Raw genomic sequence first — 19,608 nt, 5'->3', positions numbered from 1 at the left:
GAACAGATGTAGAGAAAACTGCAGATAAACAGGTACAACTTTGTAGGATGATTTGTTTAATCTGTGTATCACCTGGGACCAGTCATTTAACTTCATATATGTGAGGGTTTAAAACCACTTTAAAGCCCTTTTTAGTTGCCCGGAGCCAGCTCCTTAAAAGTTTGCAACTCTGGTGGTGGTATATGGACTTTCCCAGTCATGTGATCACTGTGATTGGCTGCTACAGTGATTGGGATCCTGCCCTACCGACTCCCAATTGTAATCAGTGACTGCAAGCTGTCGACAGTAGCATGGTCACTGCTAGGGGCACCAAGCGAGTGTACTCCAGCACAAACAAGGGACACTGGCAATACCAATATATTGGATAGCTCAGCGTTCAAGCCCACTGCTGTGCTGCCACATACTATATGCATTGTCCTGTGTTAGGGGGTTAAGTGTACATTTTAATGGTTGATTCCTTTTTTTTTTTTTATGGGAAAACACATTCTTCAGATCAGTTAAGCACATGCTGAGGATTTTAGCAAATATAGCAGTTTTAGATGCTTAGACCCTTTACACTGATGCGTACATACTAGTCTTTCTCTTTCCCAAGTGCCAAGTGGGTGGGTTTGCCTGCTGTAATTTCATGATCACTCCCACTTTTGTAATGAAAGAAAAGCCTTTAGGAAGACAATGAGCAAGTTAAATGTTCAGAGAATTATATTTCTGAATTGTTCTCTTTACTCAGGTAAAGAGAGCCTGCTCAGGGTTTTTTCCATATATAAACAGAAGCAACATTTAAAATTGTTGCCATTTTTTGGAATGGCAAATGGCTTCAGAACTTAATAGGAATACGTTTTAAAACGGTTTGTGTTTGGGTTTGTGCAATTATGTACATTTTTTAAGAATAGTGCAGTTTTCCTTTAACGTTAGATTGCAGTTAGTTGACTTTCTGTTCTCATTTTGTGTTTATTTGTGGTTTTATTTAAGGTTGATTACATTATTAATCCTTCATTATGAAAATGGATACACAAGATCCCATTTCTAATTCTTAATGCTCTTGAAATGTCCAATTTCATGTATTTGATGTTATTGAATGCAACTGGTAAATAGTTTTATGTCTTTGTACAACAGGCTGAAGGACATGTATCTGGAAAACAGTATTATGAAACAAATGAAGAGTGTGCACCCAGGACCTTACCTAAAAGCAAATTTGAGAAAACAATTACCATAATCAGAGGCAACTGCAGCTTAGGTTAGTACTCTGGCCTTATTCGAATTGACAGCAAAGTTTGTTCATGAATATTTATAGTAAATGTATATCCTAACTAAATGATGATGTTTGGTTTTTAACCACTTAAGCCCCGGAGGATTTGGCTGCTAAACGACCAGAGGGTATTTTGCGATTCGGCACTGCGTGACTTTAACGGACAATTGCGCGGTCGTGCGACGCTGTACCTAAACGAATTTGGCGTCCTTTTTTTCCCACAAACAGAGCTTTCTTTTGGCGGTATTTGATCACTTGTGCGATTTTTTGATCACGCGCTATAAACAAAAAAAGAGCGTAAATTTTGCAAAAATAGCAATATTTTTCCCTTTTTTTTATATGAAATTCCCCCAAAAAAAAATGTAAAAATCAAAATTTTTTAATATTTTCGGCCAATTTGTTTTATGCTACCTATGTTTGGTAAAAAAAATCGCAAAAAGCGTATTTTGATTGGTTTGCGCAAAAGTTATTGCGTTTACTAACAAAGGGAAAGATTTTTGTCATTTTTGTTGTTTTTTTTTTTAACGCGTAATGGCGGCGATCTGCGATTTTTTTTGCGGTACTGCGACATTGCGGCGGAAAGATCGGACCCTTGACTGACATTTTTGACACTTTTGGGGTTACCAGTGACATTTCTACAGTAATCAGTGCTATATATATGCACTGTTACTGTAAAAATACACTGGTAGTGAAGGGGTTAACTTTATTTGAGAGGGAGGGGCTGTGTGTGTCCCTAGGGGCGTGATTCTAACTGTGATTGGCTGTGGCTTCAACTGTATGCAGAGTGATCAATGGATCTACATAGTAGATCCATGTGATCAGCTCTCATACAGAGAGGAGAATGACAGGCAGCTTGTTTACACAAGCTGCCTGACTTTCTCCCTCTCCCCCGCCGATCGCAGAGTGGCCGGCGGCGATCGGGTCCGCCGGTCACGCGCGCGGGGGGGTCCGTGACCACGCGGGAGCGGGAGCGCGCCTCCGGCGGCGCGCGCTCGCTCCCTAAACCCTCACAGGCGAGCGACGTAGACCTACGTCACTTTGCCTGTGAGGGGCTGACCGCCGCCGTAGATAGTCGTGCGGCGGTCGGCAAGTGGTTAAAGCACAGTGTATTTTAAGCATTTGCCTATTTTTCTTTTAGAAAATACTGTTTTTATTTTTTATTTTTTTTAACTTTTTTGCATCTCCATGCAGCTGATCTTCTTCTGCCACTTCATCTCTACATCTATTCGCTTCTGTGTCGGATTAAAGAATAATTCTCACCAGAAAATGAGAATGCTTGTTAAACCCTCCAGGATACCCTGTAAGCAACACACTTTGCCCCATTCAAATCTGTGCAGGGGTTTTCAAATAAAATTAAATTTCTCTTTCGTTCATTGACGAACACAGCTCCTGGTATTCATAACCATTTGGTTATGCTGCCCCTACAGGAGTAGGACACTAGCCCAAAAATAATTCTGGCTACACCCTTGGGCAGTCCCAGGGGGTATATTCCCTCTCTCTGCTATAGCCACTCAATTTTATTTCTGCTTAGTCAGGAGTAAGGACCTAGTTCCTTGCTGAGATCTTTGGTCCTGGCAAATTTGTTTTCTTTTTAGATAGAAATGTTTTATCCTGGATTTTTCCTGTGAGATCTACAATCAACTGCCGGACTGGGCGATGGGCTGTATAATTTCGATCCAGTGGTCACCCCAATCTGGCCAGCGAGAGTGCACAGACCTCCGCTCCGCACTAGGTTGGCCACCGCATAGCCCCACTGGACAGGGGCTGGCCTGCGAGTTAAACACCTTGTGAGGTCACATACGACCGGGTCTCGGCCCGAGACGCAGCGTTCTTCCTGGCCGACAGCCCCCCATTTCGATGCAGAAGGGTTCTATCTGGAGCGGTGCCAGTCGGGTTCCTGGTATGGTAAGTAGCTGTCCCCCCTTTCCCCCTGGAGGGTTTTGGGGTGGACAATGGTCCCTCCTTGGGATGGTCGGACCCCCGGGTTCCCCTCCTTCCCGCAGGCACCCCCCTTGCCAAGTCCCTCAACTGTTCCCCCCTCTCCCCTCCACATATGCTGGGGCTGTTTGGGAGGTCTGCCCACTGTTCCTGGGGGTGGGGGCAGGGCGCTTACCGCTTACTAGCGATTGGGACCTGACCGGGGGGGGGGGGGTGCGCCGCTGGTGACCGGACAATTGACTGTGCGGGGGGGGGGGGTTACTTGGTATGGGCTTCTGCCCCCCTATCCTGCCTTGATCTGTCCCTGAGGCCTGATCTCCCTACTGGGTTCCTGTATGCCTCGTGGTGCCGTACAGGGCCGCCCTTTTGTTGTAGCCTGTGTATTCCTGTACACAGCGGCCATGTTTGTGTAGTCTGGCGACCATTTTGCTGTGGTTTGCCATTTAAAATAGCGGCGGCTTTAAAAGTGGAGCCCTCTGGGTGGTGATTTTGCCGGTGGGAGCCCCTCCTCATCCCCTGGTGCTGACTCCTGGATGATTTTACTTCCTGATCGCTGCATGTGTAGTGCATTATCCTGGTGGCTTCAGGCGCTTGTTTCTGTGGGTAGTGAGTCTGGTGGAGTCCTCTCCCTCTCTGCTGAGGATCGCTTGGTGCATTGTGCCCGGCGGCTGGGTGGTGCTGCCAGCGCAGTGAGGTTTGTCCCTTAGCAGTGTTTTACACCTTTTGTAGGGTCCCCTGGTGACTGATGGAGTCTTTGGAGCACACCTGCCCACCTGATCCCCTCTCTGAAGCTGCGGGGCCCTCCGGGTCCCAACCATCCATCCATGCACTGACAGCGGTCCTGGAGTCCCTTGTGTCCCGGATGGAGGTGGCTTGGGGGCGACGGGCTAGCAAAAAGCACCCCTGCCTCATCTGTCTCATCAGAACCTGAATCTGATTTGGCCGCCGCGGACGTGGGTCATCCGGCTGAGTCTGCAACCATGTGCCTGGAATCTTCTGATGGGATGATTCCTCTACATCTGACACTGCGCATGAAAAGACCATGGTGGATGCACTGATTGTACCTGTGCATGAGACCCTAAAGATAGAGGACGCAGCTGAAGCTGCAACGGAGGCGCAGGTACCCTTTGGCACTCACAAGCCATCCAGAGCGGCAAAGATGTTTCCTTTCACTGTCTATTTTGACAGAATTGTCGCTAAAGAGTGGGGACGACTAAAGCGTCCCAGTGGAGTTCCTAAGCGCTTTACTAGGTGTTACCCCTATGAGGAGTCCCTTCTTAAGAAGTGGACTGTGCCACCAGTGGTAGACCCTCCGGTTGAAGAGTCCCTGACCTTTAAGGATCTGGCTGACCAGAAAGCGGAGGCTGTGGCCCGCAATATGTACACTCTGGCTGGTTCGGCAATGTGGCCGGTATTCACCATTGCCCTAGTGTCGCAAACTCTGACCAAGTGGGCTAAGCTCTTACCTCCTGACCTGGAGGGGGAACAGCTCCCCCTTGCCTTTGTCGAGCTGGTGGACCAGCTGGTCCAGGGGCTACAGTTTATCTGTAATGCCTCTTTGGATGCGGCTCCCCTGATGGTTGCCTCTCTGTTTTGGCAGTGGTCCTTCGGCGTGTCTTTTGGCTCAAATGCTGGTCTGCGGATGAATCTTTAAAAAAGGCCTTGACTGATCTTCCTTTCCAAGGAGATCGCCTGTTTGGAGCTACCCTGGATGACATCATTAAAGGTCTCAGAGGTGGGGGGGGGGGAGTACTTTTTCTTCTGCAGGCTACTAAGGGCAAGAAACCTCGTAGTAGACATGGGCCTTCCTTCTCAGCTCATAAGAAGTTTTTTCGTCCCTCAGGGTCGACTGACAAGAGCTCAAAGACTTTCAGGGCCTCTTCAGGAGGATCCAATTGAACCTGATCTGGCAAGCCAAGATCGGGCTTCTCCAGACCCGTGGATCAGGCTCCTTTAGCATGAAGATGCACCCTCACCTGTATCGAGGGTGGGAGGACATCTTTGCTGGTTTCCGGATCCGTGGACTTCCCTGGTGCAAGACAAGTGGGTCCACAAAGTCTTTCGGTCCAGCTACAAGATCGAGTTTCGCTCTTTTCCCCCTGGCAAGGTTTTCTCCTTCCAACTTGCGCCTGTTCCCTGACCACTTACAGGGCCTGTTTTGGGCGGTAGAAGACCTGTTCCTGTTCTTCAAGGAGTGATTGTCCCGGTTCCGACTTCAGAACATTTCAAGGGTTTTTACTCAAAAATGTTCACTGTCCCCAGGAAGGAAGGCAAAGTGCGTCCAATCCTGGACCTCAAGGCGCTCAACTGCTTTGTGCGGGTACAGGGTACAGAAATTTAGAATGGAATCCATTCGAACGCTGGTAGCATCCCTGCATCAGGGAGATTTCCTCGCCTCTATTGATATCAAGGATGCCTACCTTCACATTCCAATATGTGCCAGTCACCAGCGTTGTCTCCATTTTGCTGTGGGAGAGGAGCATTATCAGTTTGTGATGTTACCCTTTGGTTTCGCCTCTGCTCCTCAGGTCTTCACAAAAGTTTTAGCCCCAGTGCTAGCTTTGCTACACCAAGGGGGATCACGGTACTGGGCTACCTCATTGATCTCCTGCGAGCAGAGTCTCCCTCTCCTCTGGTGGAAAACCTGGAGATCACAATACGAACTCTGCAGGAGTTTGGCTGGATTCAGAATTTTTAGAAGTCTGCTCTGGCTCTGTCCACGAACCTGGACTATCTGGGCCTGACTCGACTCGGCCTTAGCCAGAGTGCTCCTTCCTCTGGACTACCTTCTGAAATTGTAGGCTACAATTCACCTCCTTCTGTCCAACAGATTGTCATCCCTCCGGACTTGCATGCGGGTGTTTGGCCTGATGGTGTCTACTTTTGAAGGCGGTTCTGTTTGCACAGTTCCATACAAGGTCCCTACAAAGGAAGATTCTGACCAAATGGGACAAGGGGAAGGAGGGAGTCCCTGATATGTTAGCTTCGTTCTCCAGCGGTTCGGCTAGAAAAATCCTTCCTCTCCTTGTATTGGACAGTGGTCACTATGGATGCCAGCCTGTCCGGCTGGGGATGGGTCCTCGGCAAGCATTCTGCTCAGGGGATCTGAACGCTGGAAGAGTCCAGACTACCGATCAATGTCTTGGAACTGACTTCACTTGGGACTCAAGTCAGTGCCTCTGACTTGTCAGAGGCACTTAACTCAATGGACAGCTTGGTTGGAGCCTTGGACCAATGGTAAAGCACCGTTTGTCCAGGCTGTCCAATAGAAATGCTGTAGTGGAGGCTCTCCTCTCACTGCAGTGTCATAGAAGGGGGCATGTATCTAAAAGACAGTTAAGAGGGAGAATCTGCTTCTGCTGAAAAGGTATCTTTTAATCAAGCAAAATAATATATTATCATGCTATTTATTATAACCTAATAATTTATATTTATCATACTCTATCCGCATTGGTTTGCTATGAAGTGTTATTAAACCAGAAAATTGAGGAGGGGGCTTCACTCCGATATGGTTTTTGGGTTTGTTTATTTTATGTGTGGTTCCTTTTTTTGTGTTTAGTGGTAATTTGTCCACTTCTTTCATACATATACTGTACATAAATTGGTGGTTATATGCGAATAAGATATAGTGGTAAATTTATATGGTTCAGAAGTTTTTATACTATATTTCCTTGGTGTAATGTGTTTAGGTATATTGGACGTATGTACAACTATGTCAATTTTCATATGTTATTGTATAATTTTTTGAATGTGGCAATAAAAATGTTTTTAAAAAAATCATTATTTTGTTGCTAGAAAATTACTCAGAACCCCCAAACATTATATATATATATATTTTTTTTAGCAGACACTCTAGGGAATAAAATGGTAGTTGTTGCAACTTATTTTGTCACACAATGTTGGTACAAATATTTTTCAAACGCGGTTTTTTTTGGGGTAAAAAAACTGTTTCATAAATTTAAAAAAATAAAAAACAGTAAAGTTAGCCCAATTTTTTGTATAATTGAAAGATGATGTTACACCAAGTAAATAGATAGCAAACATGTCATGCTTTAAAATTGCACACACTTGTGTAAAAGCGCCAAACTTCAGTACTTAAAAATCTCCATAGGCGACGCTTTAAATATTTTTGCGGCGAGATGCTTATTTGTCACAGCACTCGGCTACGCTGTGAAGATTTAGTCACTAAATGTCGATGTGGAGGTTTATTCACTAAATGTTGATGTGGGGTTTATTCACTAAATAATGTGAGGGTTGTATTTGGCTCTGATACTAGCCAGTTCCTCACCAGTCACTGACCTCACCGCACGTCCCTGTTACATACACAACAGGCTGTAAAACATCAAACCATTTCCTCTCACCCACTAAATTCCCCAATACGAATAATTATTCAAAAACGTCCTCGCACCTCCCTCCATTCAATAAAACCCACCCTCCAAAACATACTAAACTTTACACCATAATTTACTCCATTCCCTCCACCCCTTAAAGCTCCATATTACCATATACATAGAGCCTTCCAAGGGTCATGCACACACAATCCCTTTTTGCCAACTCTTTCTTGCTGTAAGCAAGAATATTCCTTGTATCCTATAAACTATTTTGGCACAATAAACCAACATCCACAAAATCCTCCTTTACTCATTCCAATATTACACAACACAACTATCATTTCAAAGGCACTCTCTCCACCAAAGTTAAACATTTAATCATGTTTGCCAAATCTTTCTCAAAACCTCATTAGCATATCCACACCCCCAAAACAAATGATCCACACTCTCCACCATTACACCCTTCCCTTGGACACGATTCACTGTTACTCGCCACCTCCTACTTTAAAACTCTCTGGTCAGCAAGCATCTATGCATGGCCATCCACGCCACATCCTTCTGTCTATTCATGATTTCCTTATTACTTACATTTCACACATAACATACCCATCACTTTCTTACTATCACGCCAGATCTCCTTAGTTACCTCCTGCAACCACACCTCCTCATACATCTTTCATTCAGCACGTAAAACCATGGTACACAAAAACATACCGGCTTCCACAAATCTACCTCACACATATTTCTATACTTCTCCTCTCACGTTCCAGGACAGCAAACACGTGAGAGATGAGAGGCTCCACCCTACAGGAAAAAATCAGTTCACAGCTGTTAAAGCGCCCCACCCTTCCCCTTGTTCCCTTGTTGATTGTGTTTCTCCTACAGCGAAACATTTATTTATTTTTTTCTCTGACTTAAAGATTCTGTGTTGGATGGTCCCCCTATGAGGCAGGTTCAGCAACACTGGTGAAGGCTTCACTCTACCTACACGCCTATAAGGCTTCTCACAGGTCACCTCAGGATACAGGCAGTCGGTCACAGTGGTGGTCCCTCCAGAGCCTGTGGCCTGCTCTTCAGCAGGGCTCTCCTCCGGTCCTCCCGGACATTCAGCTGTATTTTGTATTCGTTAGGAATTTAAAAAAAAAATGCCGGACAGCGTGCTCCAAGCCTTGCTTTGAAACCGGGACGTCCGGTTTTTGCAGGAAAGGCGGAGCATGCACAGCGCAACCCGGAAGAGGGAAGAAAGTATGGAAGAGACGCCGGACCCGCATGGCGGCGAAAAGGCAAACTCTAGGCACAAAGAGCTGGGAAGCTGCCAAAGAAATGAAACCTTACGCAACCCACCTCATGGAGAAGGAGGAGGGAAGGTTAGTTAAGGTGGCTACAGGCAAAAGCAGATCAGAACCTGGTAATGGCCATTTTCTTTGCTGTTTGGGGCTGATACCAGTGTCAGGTTTAGTCCCTGGTAGCTCCCATGCTCTCCCTCAGTGGGGCCTGTAGCCAGGTTACTATGGGGCAGGAAGAGTGATCTGTTTGTTATCTCCTCTTCTCTTGCAGAATTCCCAGGTGGAGCACAGGAGGCCTCTTATAAAGCACCCCCTGTATCCGCTGGCCCTAGCTCCTCTAAAAAATGTAGTAATTGCGGAGAGAGACTGCCCAGGTCTCACACCAAGCCCTTTTGTTATATGTGTATTAACAAACTGGCTGGTAAGGAGGCCTCAGGGTTAATGAAAGATTTCCTTAAGTCTATGCTGGAGAAAATGCTAGCCACTATCCAGTCCTTCCGCACCTCTGTAGCTTCCCCCCAGGTAACAGAACCGGGTGAGCTAACCCCTAAAGAGGGCCTTTCTTCTCAGGAGAGTTTACTTTCCAAGGCAGGCCCATCTGCTTTTCTGCCTGGTTCGCAAGGTCTCCCCCCTGCTCAAGCAAAGGAAGAGGAAGACCTAGGGAACGCAGAAAGTCAGGCTAAGTCTCAGTTTAAAAGGATAAAGTGTAAAACAACTGCGCTAAAACCAAAAAAAATGTGAAGCTGCAACTTCAAGTGTGACAGACACCTTATAGAAACAATATAGAAATAAGTTGCACTAAGGGTGAGACATATATATGATTATATGATATAAAAGTCCGTGATAAAGTCCATATATATACACGTCAGGTGAAGTGACTGTGCAGGTACCGCTTACCGGAGACAAATATTAAAAAGGCCAAAGTGAAGCAGATAACTCCAGAAGTCCTCAGGAAGTGGACGCCAGTGAGCCACGTGTTTCCTGGATGGGTCTCCTCAGTACAGAATTACCATGTGAAATACAAAAATACAAACGCCATAGCGTAAAACCAAAATGACAAAAGGAAGGAGAGAGAAACACCCCAAGTGATTAGGAATGCCAAAAAATTCAGGTATTGAAAGTGAGTCTGGTGAATAGACGTGATTGCAGAAAAGCTCAAACCCCACTGGAGCTTAATAGGTACTTCTTACCAGAGTATAAAAAGGTAATCAGCAAACTGGTAAGATCAGAAAGCCTCCCCCAGTAGGACTGCAGCTTACCAAAGGAACAGATGTGATGAGCAAAAACAAAGGAGTTCCCAACCATGCAAAGCGGAGAGGGCAAGACCGTATAAAAATACCCTTACCGACTCCAGATAATATTGAGGCAGAGGGGTACTCAGAGGACCAATCCAATAGTACTTCCACTGGGGACACTGTTTGTCCAATGCAGCCACGCTGTCCTCCTGCTGCTCCGACGGCTCAGCAGCTGACAGGGAGCAGCAGGAGGACAAAGTCAACAGAGAGCCAAAAAAAAACCCAATAAGAAGTGGGGCTTTGGTAGAGGTAGGCAAAGGAATAATTTGCTCTTCCCCTCTCCAAGTGCCAAAGATACTAAGTGACACCAGAATCTAAGTGGGGGGCAGACTGTCTCATTTCTTTTCCCAATAGGAGGAAATTTCAGTCAATCCATACATTCATCACCTCATTCAGAAAGGTTACCGCCTATAATTTTCTTCCATACCCCCACTAGAAGTGACTTTAACTCGTCCTCCAAAGGATGTACTAAAAAGAAGAGCTGTTTTTTGTATTGGATTCAAGAACTGGCAGAACAACTAGTGATAGTTCCAATGCCAGAAAACCAGCTTTAACAAGGCTTTTAGTCCCACGTGTTCATGGTAACCAAGCCCTCGGGAAAATACCGGAGAGAGTTTGCTGCTCTGAAAGTTAAGGGGCTGAATAATTTTGCACGCCCAATTTTTCAGTTTTTTATTTGTTAAAAAAGTTTGAAATATACAGTAAATTTCGTTCCACTTCATGATTGTGTCCCACTTGTTGATGATTCTTCACAAAAAATTACAGTTTTATGTCTTTATGTTTGAAGCCTGAAATGTGGCAATACTTTCACAAGGCACTGTAAACAAGTTCAAGAGGTTTTCAATGGAAGGTATTTATACAGTCCGCAAAAACCTGTTGAAAGGTGTGTTTATGACTACTCTGGATCTCAGGGATGCATACCTGCATGTTCCAATTCATCCGGAACACCAGGCCTTTTTTGAGATTTGCGGTGGTCACCGTAGAGGGGACTGCCCATTGGCAGTTCAGGTCACTCCCCTCTGGTCTGGCAGCCAGTCCAAGGATTTTTACCAAGATCCTGGCAGAGGTGGTGGCCTATCTTCATCTTCAGGGAATAGCCTTGATTCCTTACTTGGACGATCTACTGATCCATCAGTGGACCAAGTGAGATCAAACACCTAGAAGGTGTTAACGGTCCTAAAGATGCTAGGCTGGTTGATTAGCATGGAAAAGCCATCCCTGGTGCCTGCCCAGGTTCAGACCTATTTAGGGTACCGGAGATACTCACGGGTACAAAGTCTTGTCCTTCCAAGGGAAAAGGTGGAAAAGGTAGTCTCTTCAGTAAAAAGGTTGGTGATCGCCCCCTCGTGCTCCAGGAGAGAGATCCTGAGAGGTCTGGGGCTCATGTCAGCCAGCATCCCAGCAGTAGCTTGGGCGCAGCTACACTCAAGAGACCTTCAATTATTCCATCTTTTCTTCTGGGACAAAAAGGTTGAGTCCCTGGACGAAAGGGTAATTCTCACCGCACAGGTAAAATCTTCCCTGGAGTGGTGGTCAATTCCAAGCAATTTAGAAAAGGGCACACCCTGGGGTCAGTGGAGCCCTCTGAAGGTCACCACAGACGCAAGCACCTGGGGGTGGGGGGCTCATCTAGAGGGAGCCCGAGCCCATGGAACCTATGACAAGGAAGTAGCCCAGACCTCCTTCAACTTCAGGGAACTCAGAGCAGTGGGCGAAGCCCTAAAAGCCTTTGAGAGTTCCATTTCAGGCATGGAAATTCAGGTCTTCCTCTAAAGTGCTACAACAGTAGCTTACCTGAATCACCAAGGGGGTACCAGGTCCAGACCCTTGTTGGTACTAGCCCAGGAAATCCTAGGCTGGGCCGAAAGAAGAGTGTTCTCCCTGTCGTCCATTCATATAAAAGGGGAAAGCAACTTGGAAGCAGATTTCCTCAGTCGCCATCCAATAAGACAAGGAGAATGGGAGCTAAATCCCAAGATATTTCAGACACTAGTCCAAAAATTTGGCTGCCCAGAAGTAGACCTATTTGCCAGCCTACAAAACAGAAAGGTAAAGAGATTATTTTTCCTTTTGTGGGAAAGAGGGATGTTGGGCCTGGATGCTCTGGCCCAAACATGGCAGTTCGATTTAGCCTATGCCTTTCCCTCTTAACTCTTATACCTCGAGTTTTACAGAAGCTGTTCAAAGTGCTGAATTTATACAGCTTGTCTGAGAATTTAGAAAAAAGTGGGTATAGAGCTGAAGTTACACTCTGCCGAGCTCAGTAAGGAGAGTTCTGATAACTGATTGGAGGGAAGAGACACAACCCCCTCCATGCAGTTCACAGAAACTGAGCTGAGGCTGTCAATCTGCTGGAGCTCTCTACCCTGTCACCATTTTTCTCTTTCTGTCAGAAGTGATTCTTGCAGATAGCAGAGGAATGGTGAGGCAGACATAAATGACACTTAGTGCTCTTAATTGAGACAAGTACACACTTCATGTCTGAGGTTGACACCCACTTTAACCTGTTCCCACCCGCCTATTGTAATATGACAGCCGCGCAGGATTGCACCTCACGGGCCGTGCTCCGGCGCAATCTGTCTCCCGCTGTGTCCACCGGACATGGCCGATGACAGATCACTGTACCAGCCTGCTGCCGATACCATGTGATCGCTGATGCCAATCACACCAGATCGTATGACAATTGTACACAGTGAATGGCTTTGTTACATGCCATTCATGTGTACTATTGTGATGAGCCCTGGGATTGGCCCTATCTGTACCGTGTGATCACTGTGACCAATCACAGCCAATCTGTACCATGCGATTAGCTGTGGCCAATCACAGCTAATTACAATAGTAAACACTGACTGAATAGTTTTAAGCAGTCATAGTGTGTAAAATAAAAATTCTGATCACCGTAGTGCAGTTTTACTATGGTAACATTGTATTGCTCTGGTCACTGTATGTTCAAAAAATTATTAAAAAGAAAAAAAAATATTTATTTATTTTTTTACGTACTTTCACCAGTCAGTGTGATCAGCACCACACCAGTTATATGATAACTCTGTACTGCAGTATGTAAAACATTTTAAATTGTGACAAAAACATTTCTCTTTAGTTCATTGACAGAGCTCTACATTATTCAGAACCACAGGGTTATACTGCCCCTACAGGAGTAGGACACTAGGCAGAAAAAATAGGCTATGCCTATGGGCAGTCCTAGGTAGTATACATCTCCCTCTCTGTTATAGGCCTTCAGTTTTTTTTCTGCCTAGTCAGGAGTAAGGACATAGTTCCCTGCCGGGATCTCTGATCCTGGCAATTTTTTCCTTTTTAAATATATTTTTTTTTTTTCTCCTGTTTTTGTTTTTTGTGAGATCTACAATCAACTGCCGGACTGGCCAACGGGTTGGATATCTAGATCTAGTGGTACCCCCAGTCTAGCCAGTGAGCGCGCGCAGACCACAGCTCCACGTAGGTCAGTCATGACCTACTAGTTAAAGGCCTGCAAGGTCGTATAGACCAGTCCTCACCTGAGTCCTCACGCAGCGTTTTCCTGGCCAAAAGCCCCCCCATTTCAATGGTGAGGAGTTTCTGTCTGGAGTGATGCCTGCCTGGTTCCTGGTATGATGAGTAGCTGCCCCCCCCCCTTCTCCCTAGATGCATTTGGGGTGGACGTGTGCCCCTCCCTGGGACAGTCGAACCTACGGGTTACCCTCAGACCCCCCCTTTGTTGTTTGGTGGTCCCTGTGGGTCATCTTGGTAACCCCCCCACCTGGGGTAGTGAGTTGGGTTGAAATGTGGCAGGCGCTGGTGGGCTGCATTGGTGGGGCAGGGAGAGCTGGCTGCTACTGGTGGTCCTGTGCCCGGATCCTACCTCTCTATGGTGGCTGGTGTCAGGGATCCCTTCTGGGAGCCTCATGGAGCCGCTTGCAGCAGCCATTTTGCCATAGCCGGCGCAATTTCATTGGGGCCTATGTGTTACTAATGGCTGGCAGCCATGTTGGTGTAGTCCGGTGGCTATCTTTGGTTGGTCAGGAGTGCTGGCAGAGCGGTGGCCATGACAGTGGATCCTCCTTTTCCCCTGGTTTTGACTCCTGGGTTTCCCTTCCCTTGGACGCCGCACTTGGAGCAGAGCTATCTCTGGTGCAGACCAGTGCTACTCTGGTGGTGTAGTGAGTCTGGTGGGGTCCCTCCCTCTCTCTGCTGCAGGTTGTGGAGTACTCTGCTTGCTGGTGACCCGGTGGTGCTACCAGCATAGTGTAGGTGTTCCATAGCAGTGCTAGACACTTTTTGTGGTGGGTCTCCTTTTTACTTATGGAGTCTCAGGAGCATGATTCTCCACCTAACCCCCTCTCGGAGGCTGCAGGTCCCTCGGGGTATGTTGTCAAAAATTAAAACAGCGCTAGCATAGATACAATTCAACATTCAAATAATGAAATATATAATGCAAATAAATAATTTAAATCAAATAAGTATATATATCAAGTCCTTTCATTAAAGTGATCAAATTCCAAAGTGCTCCAGTGCAAAAAAACATATAAGGTGCTCCAGGTGACTCCTCTCGGTTCCCCACTCACCGCAAAAGCAGACAAATAAGCCTGAAATCAATGAAATATTGCACCGAGACTTCTCCTAAGGAATGCCACGTGGTATCAGGTGTTTTCTTAGGTAAAGCTGGTCCGAGTCTCCTCCATGGTCCCCAAATTAGAAACAGAAGGACTGCATATGGTGAAGTATGTTTTGAAAAATGTATTTCCCAAATGAAGAAAAAAACATACTCACAAGCAAGGATATAAAATATGCAGTATACAGGTAACAAGTATATAGTGGACGCCGCTGTTGGCGTGCGTTCCACGGCCGATTCAGGAAGTGCAACCGGAAGTGACGATGCGTCAGAGCCGTACCGGAAGTGCGTCAACGTGTTTCGCCCGCCTACTGGGCTTTTCAAACGCCAATGGGTGGCTCCAACCACCAATTGATGCACTGATAGCGATCCTGGAGTCTTTTGTTTACCGAGTGGAGGTGGCCTTTGGATGGCGGCCTAGCAAAAAATATCCCCCACCTTCCCCTGCCTCATCTGTCTCGTCAGATCCTGAATCGGACTCGGCTGCCGCGGACGTGACCCACCCTGCGGGTTTTTCAGATCGTGAGGACGATTCCTCCACACCTCTTGCTGCGCTTGAGAAGGCGCTAGTTAACGCACTAATTACATCTGTGAAACTTTAAATTACATCTGCGAAACTTAAAAACTGGAGGATACAGCTGCGACAGAGGTGCTTGTCCTCTTTGGCACCCACAAGCCGTCTCACACAGCGAAAGTGTTTCTTTATCCCTCCTATTTTGACAAATTTGTCCATAAAGAATGGGAGCGTCCAAAATGCCAGTTTGTGGTTCCTAAACGCTTTGCCCTTTGAAGAGTCACTCCTCAAGAAGTGAACTGTTCCACCAGTGGTGGACCCCCCTGTCTCCAGGTTGAACAAGGCAACCATGATTCCGGTAGAGGAATCTCCAGCTTTTAAAGATCCAGCTGACAGGAAAGCGGAGACTGTGGCACGCAATATGTTTGCTGTTGCTGGCTCAGCATTTAGGCCAGTCGTGGCTATTGCCCTTGTGTCGCAAACATTATGGCGAGTAAATGCTCCTTACATTTACAAAGACGAGAGTCTTGGCTGCATCATGTGGTTTGAATCTAGGCAAATTGTCACCAGGGAAGCAGCATGCTATCTTTCAGGGAAGTCTCCCCCTCGTCCTCACTCTGCAGCTTGTCCTAGGGAGATTCTCCACCTTAACGCCCTCCATCTCCTCCTTTGTCCTAATCTTTTGCTGCTTCCCCTTTACACGTTTCTGGAACCCCATTACGTCTTGAAGCTTCTAAACTTGGCCCGAGCTGGCAAAACTAGATAGATGAGTCTAATACACCCACCACCTCGGCAGTGGCTGGACTTGAAAACTCTTTGATCTAGCCGGAGAAGAATTACACCCTGGTCTATCTCCTCTTCCTCCCTCTTTGGGCTCACCTCCTCTTCACCCTCATCAACCTCCTCCTCTCCCTCCACAGCTAGGGTTTCAGGAACACATTCCTCTACAAGAGCCATATCCCACTCATACCAGGCTGCATTGCTGGGAGGATTTACAGAGGGGACCTGTGATCCTGCATTGCGGCAAGCACTTGGACACTCTTGCTGGTCTGCACATCCTGCGCCACATCCGCATGAAAGACTGGAGCATGCGTCAACACAGTCTCACTGATACAACCCTTATCACCAACAACTGCAGCTTCTGCCCTCTACACAAGGCACCATAGGACACTACCTCGCAAGGTGCTCCTTGATTCCACAGATTTGTCATTTCTGGCCAACAGAACACTATGCCATGACATGTACCTTAAAGCAGTTCCGGCTAACCTGCCCAGTACCACAGTTTTCCTTCGAGTGATCAAACTGCAAACAGGACCGACAAAACGAAGCCTGGCCAGAATACCAAAGGTAGCTCTGATTGCTTCCAATCTAAAATGCCTAAGGTGGTGCCACACCCCCTAAACTTCATCATGGTCAGCCTTGAACTGCACCAAAAATGGCCTATGACCGTTGAAGGTGCCAAACACGTTAGTGAGCTTGTGCCTGCTGACACAAAGTCACAGCACCGCAGCAGAAAAGCTCAGATTGTGCTCGTCTCTCACAAAGGGATTGTACATGTAAATGGTCATAGGCACCCGCTGCCTGAATGAACTGCACAGAAAAGTAATTCCCTCCAATAGGAGATCATCCGCCTTCTCTCTCTTATGAAACATAATCATTTGAACAGCCTACTTTTGCCAGAAAGTAACATCATAGTATCCAGAGCTAGGAAAGCACTGAGCACAAAAGATAGTATCACGTGCCATATCCAACAAGTCTTCAACAATGTCCTTCTGGATTTCTGGATTTTTTATAGGACAATCTCTCACCTTCTAGGCTCGGCCACAACCAGCCTACCTGTATTTGGAGCTTCAAGAGCATGCACCTCCATCTTGTCATCAAAACTACCATGACACATTCACAGGATTGCCTGGGTAAGATGATTGCTCTTGTAAATCTTAGGCAGCATCCCACTCTATAGCAGCATGGGGGTGCACCCAAAGGAAACACCCCAAAAGCCAAGCAGGACTGGTGCCTTCAGAAAACCTAATGATATGGATACAAGATCTTAGCCAAAAGGCTGAGAAGAATACTGTTAGTAGATAGGGTGAACCTTGAATACCCAAGTATGTGCAAGGGAAAACAAAAAAAATCAGGGTTTAGGGCTTTTCACTTTAATATAAAGTGATCATTGAAGAGTGTTTTCTTAGTTTTCCATTTATTGAATATTTCTGCAGCTAATGGCCAGTAAACTCCTCTCTGTTAGAAAACAAATGTAACCAAGCATCTTAAAATCATATCTGTTTACATGGATTGACTGCTGTGGAACAGTGTCCAATTATCCATTGCATATGGGAGATCAAAGACACCAGCAGATGTTGTACTGTTTTAGATGCTTATGAGTGTATTAATAATTAACGCATAGGGTAGTCTTTTCTGCTTTTCATCAGGCCCTGCCTTTTTATTAACTTTTAAGTTAAAAGAAAGTTGCAGATTAATTATAATATATAACACCACCTAAATGTTAAGTTGCAACAGAGGTGACATTTTACTGGTCATAATGAAGGCGTCCTGTGATGATTCTATATTGAAATGTAGTGCTGATCAATGCTGGACATCGCAGTCAAAGATTTTGAAGAACAAGGTAGTTTTCAATCCATGTTGGTTGGTGCTATCCATAGTAATTAGGCAGATGTCCTTTTATTTTGCAATAAAATGGCAATATTATAGCTGAAACTACCAGTATTACTGTTAAATTGCTTTTACCAATGTTTGTAAAGCTGTTAAGTTGTTGCAACTATATGCTCATATGCAGCATTAATAAAAAAAAAAGTCTTTCTTCATACTATAACTATAATGTTAAAGGTGCAGTTTCAAATTGAAAAGTATTAGTACAACCTAACATCACATCATTCTAATTTTTCATTCAGGTGTTGCTGTTTTTGTCAGTTATCTTGTGGTCATAGAATCACTGCTTGTGGAGCTAATCCCAAACTCACCCACTACAGGCTCCTTGCTATCTCTCACATACGAAAAAGCCTGATGCAAAAATAAAATGTATACACATTTACTGCAGACCTGCCTTAAAAGGCAGATGGGGATCCGGAAAAGAAATAATCTAGTGCATTTTACGGGATATACATTTCCATCTAACTTGTAATTAGCTCTAATTTGGCTACAAGGGAACACAGGAATAAATTTACAGCGGTATGAAACCCAAAACCAAAAATGTAATATATTGCAGTTTACCAATCCCTGGATGTGGTGGCTGCATTAGCTTTCTTTTTTTGGGGTTTCCCTCTGTTTTCTCCTGGTGATTTGGCCAGTACTTCCACTCAGGATGAAGGAAAACAGGGGGCACCTTTTGGATAGCAATATCAGTCTTTGGGGGAAGGAAGTATTAGACTAGCAGATTTAAAGACACTAACAAATTGAAGCTAAACTCCAGCTAATATTTTATAAGCAGTTACAGCAAACTGTTTTTTTTTTTCTGGTTTTGGGATTAAGGCTTTACATTATTAAATGAAAGCTAATCATTATAAACACTCCTGCCAGTTTTAAATGGTTTTTCTAACCCCTGTAAACTGATACTTCTGGAAGAAAGTTTTGTTCTTTTGAACAACAACAGTTACTGGCTTGATCACCAGATAAAAATAGAAGAAATAGTCTAAAAAAGAAAACAAATTCAGCCGTCACATCTAAGAATTGGACAACTACAATAACATAAATGTTTACTTTTGGGTTTATTATTGCTTTAACCGCTTGCCGACTGCCCACAGTAATATTATTGCGGCAGAGCGGCTTGGCTGCATCCAGTCACGTATTACTACGTGACTGGAGTGTATGTGGTTTAGGCGGCACGCGTGTGCTGCCGGAGCTGCGCTCCCACTGTATTTAGACACAGCGGGAGGCTGGCCGCAGGAGGAGAGGCGGCGATTGCCACCTTCCTCCCGCGATTGTCCGGGAAATGGAGAGAAGACACACCTGCTTATGTAAACAAAGCAGATGGATCTTCTGTGACACAGGCAGGGACAGATCAGCAGTTTCAGCTAAGCTGAAACTGCGATTTGTCTGTGCCTGTCACAGAACACCCCGCCCCCCACAGTTAGTAAGCATGTAGGCATACATTAACCCCTTTGATCACTTACAGGGATAACCCCTTCACTGCCAATAGCATTATTACAGTAACAGTGCATATTTTTAGCACTGATTACTGTAGTAATGTCACTGGTACCCCCAAAAGTGTCAAAAATGTCAGTTAGGGTTCCGATCTGTCCGCCGCAATGTCGCAGTCCCACTAGAAACCGCAGATCGCCGCCATTACTAGATAAAAAAAAAAAAAAAACAATAAAAATGACATAAATCTTTTTCCGTAGTTAGTAGAGGCGATAACTTTTGCGCAAACCAATC

The 19,608-nt window shown here is 45.6% G+C and overlaps 1 protein-coding gene across 8 annotated transcripts in view; it reads left to right on the top strand.

Moving 5' to 3' along the window:
- The window catches only part of MPDZ (multiple PDZ domain crumbs cell polarity complex component), a 334,396-nt gene that overhangs the window by 174,919 nt on the left and 139,869 nt on the right, over positions 1 to 19,608 (top strand). For all 8 annotated transcript variants that reach the window (XM_082263865.1, XM_082263863.1, XM_082263860.1 and 5 more), the window contains one exon: positions 1,114 to 1,234. In XM_082263865.1, coding sequence (XP_082119991.1) covers positions 1,114 to 1,234 — 121 coding nt within the window. The remainder of the gene's footprint in view (positions 1 to 1,113; positions 1,235 to 19,608) is intronic.

This window comes from Pelophylax lessonae, assembly GCF_965119305.1.
Source record: "Pelophylax lessonae genome assembly, chromosome: 1".
In the NCBI taxonomy this organism is placed as follows: domain Eukaryota; kingdom Metazoa; phylum Chordata; class Amphibia; order Anura; family Ranidae; genus Pelophylax; species Pelophylax lessonae.
Note: the sequence above shows the minus strand (reverse complement) of the source record. Positions and strands in the feature narration are given on the sequence as shown.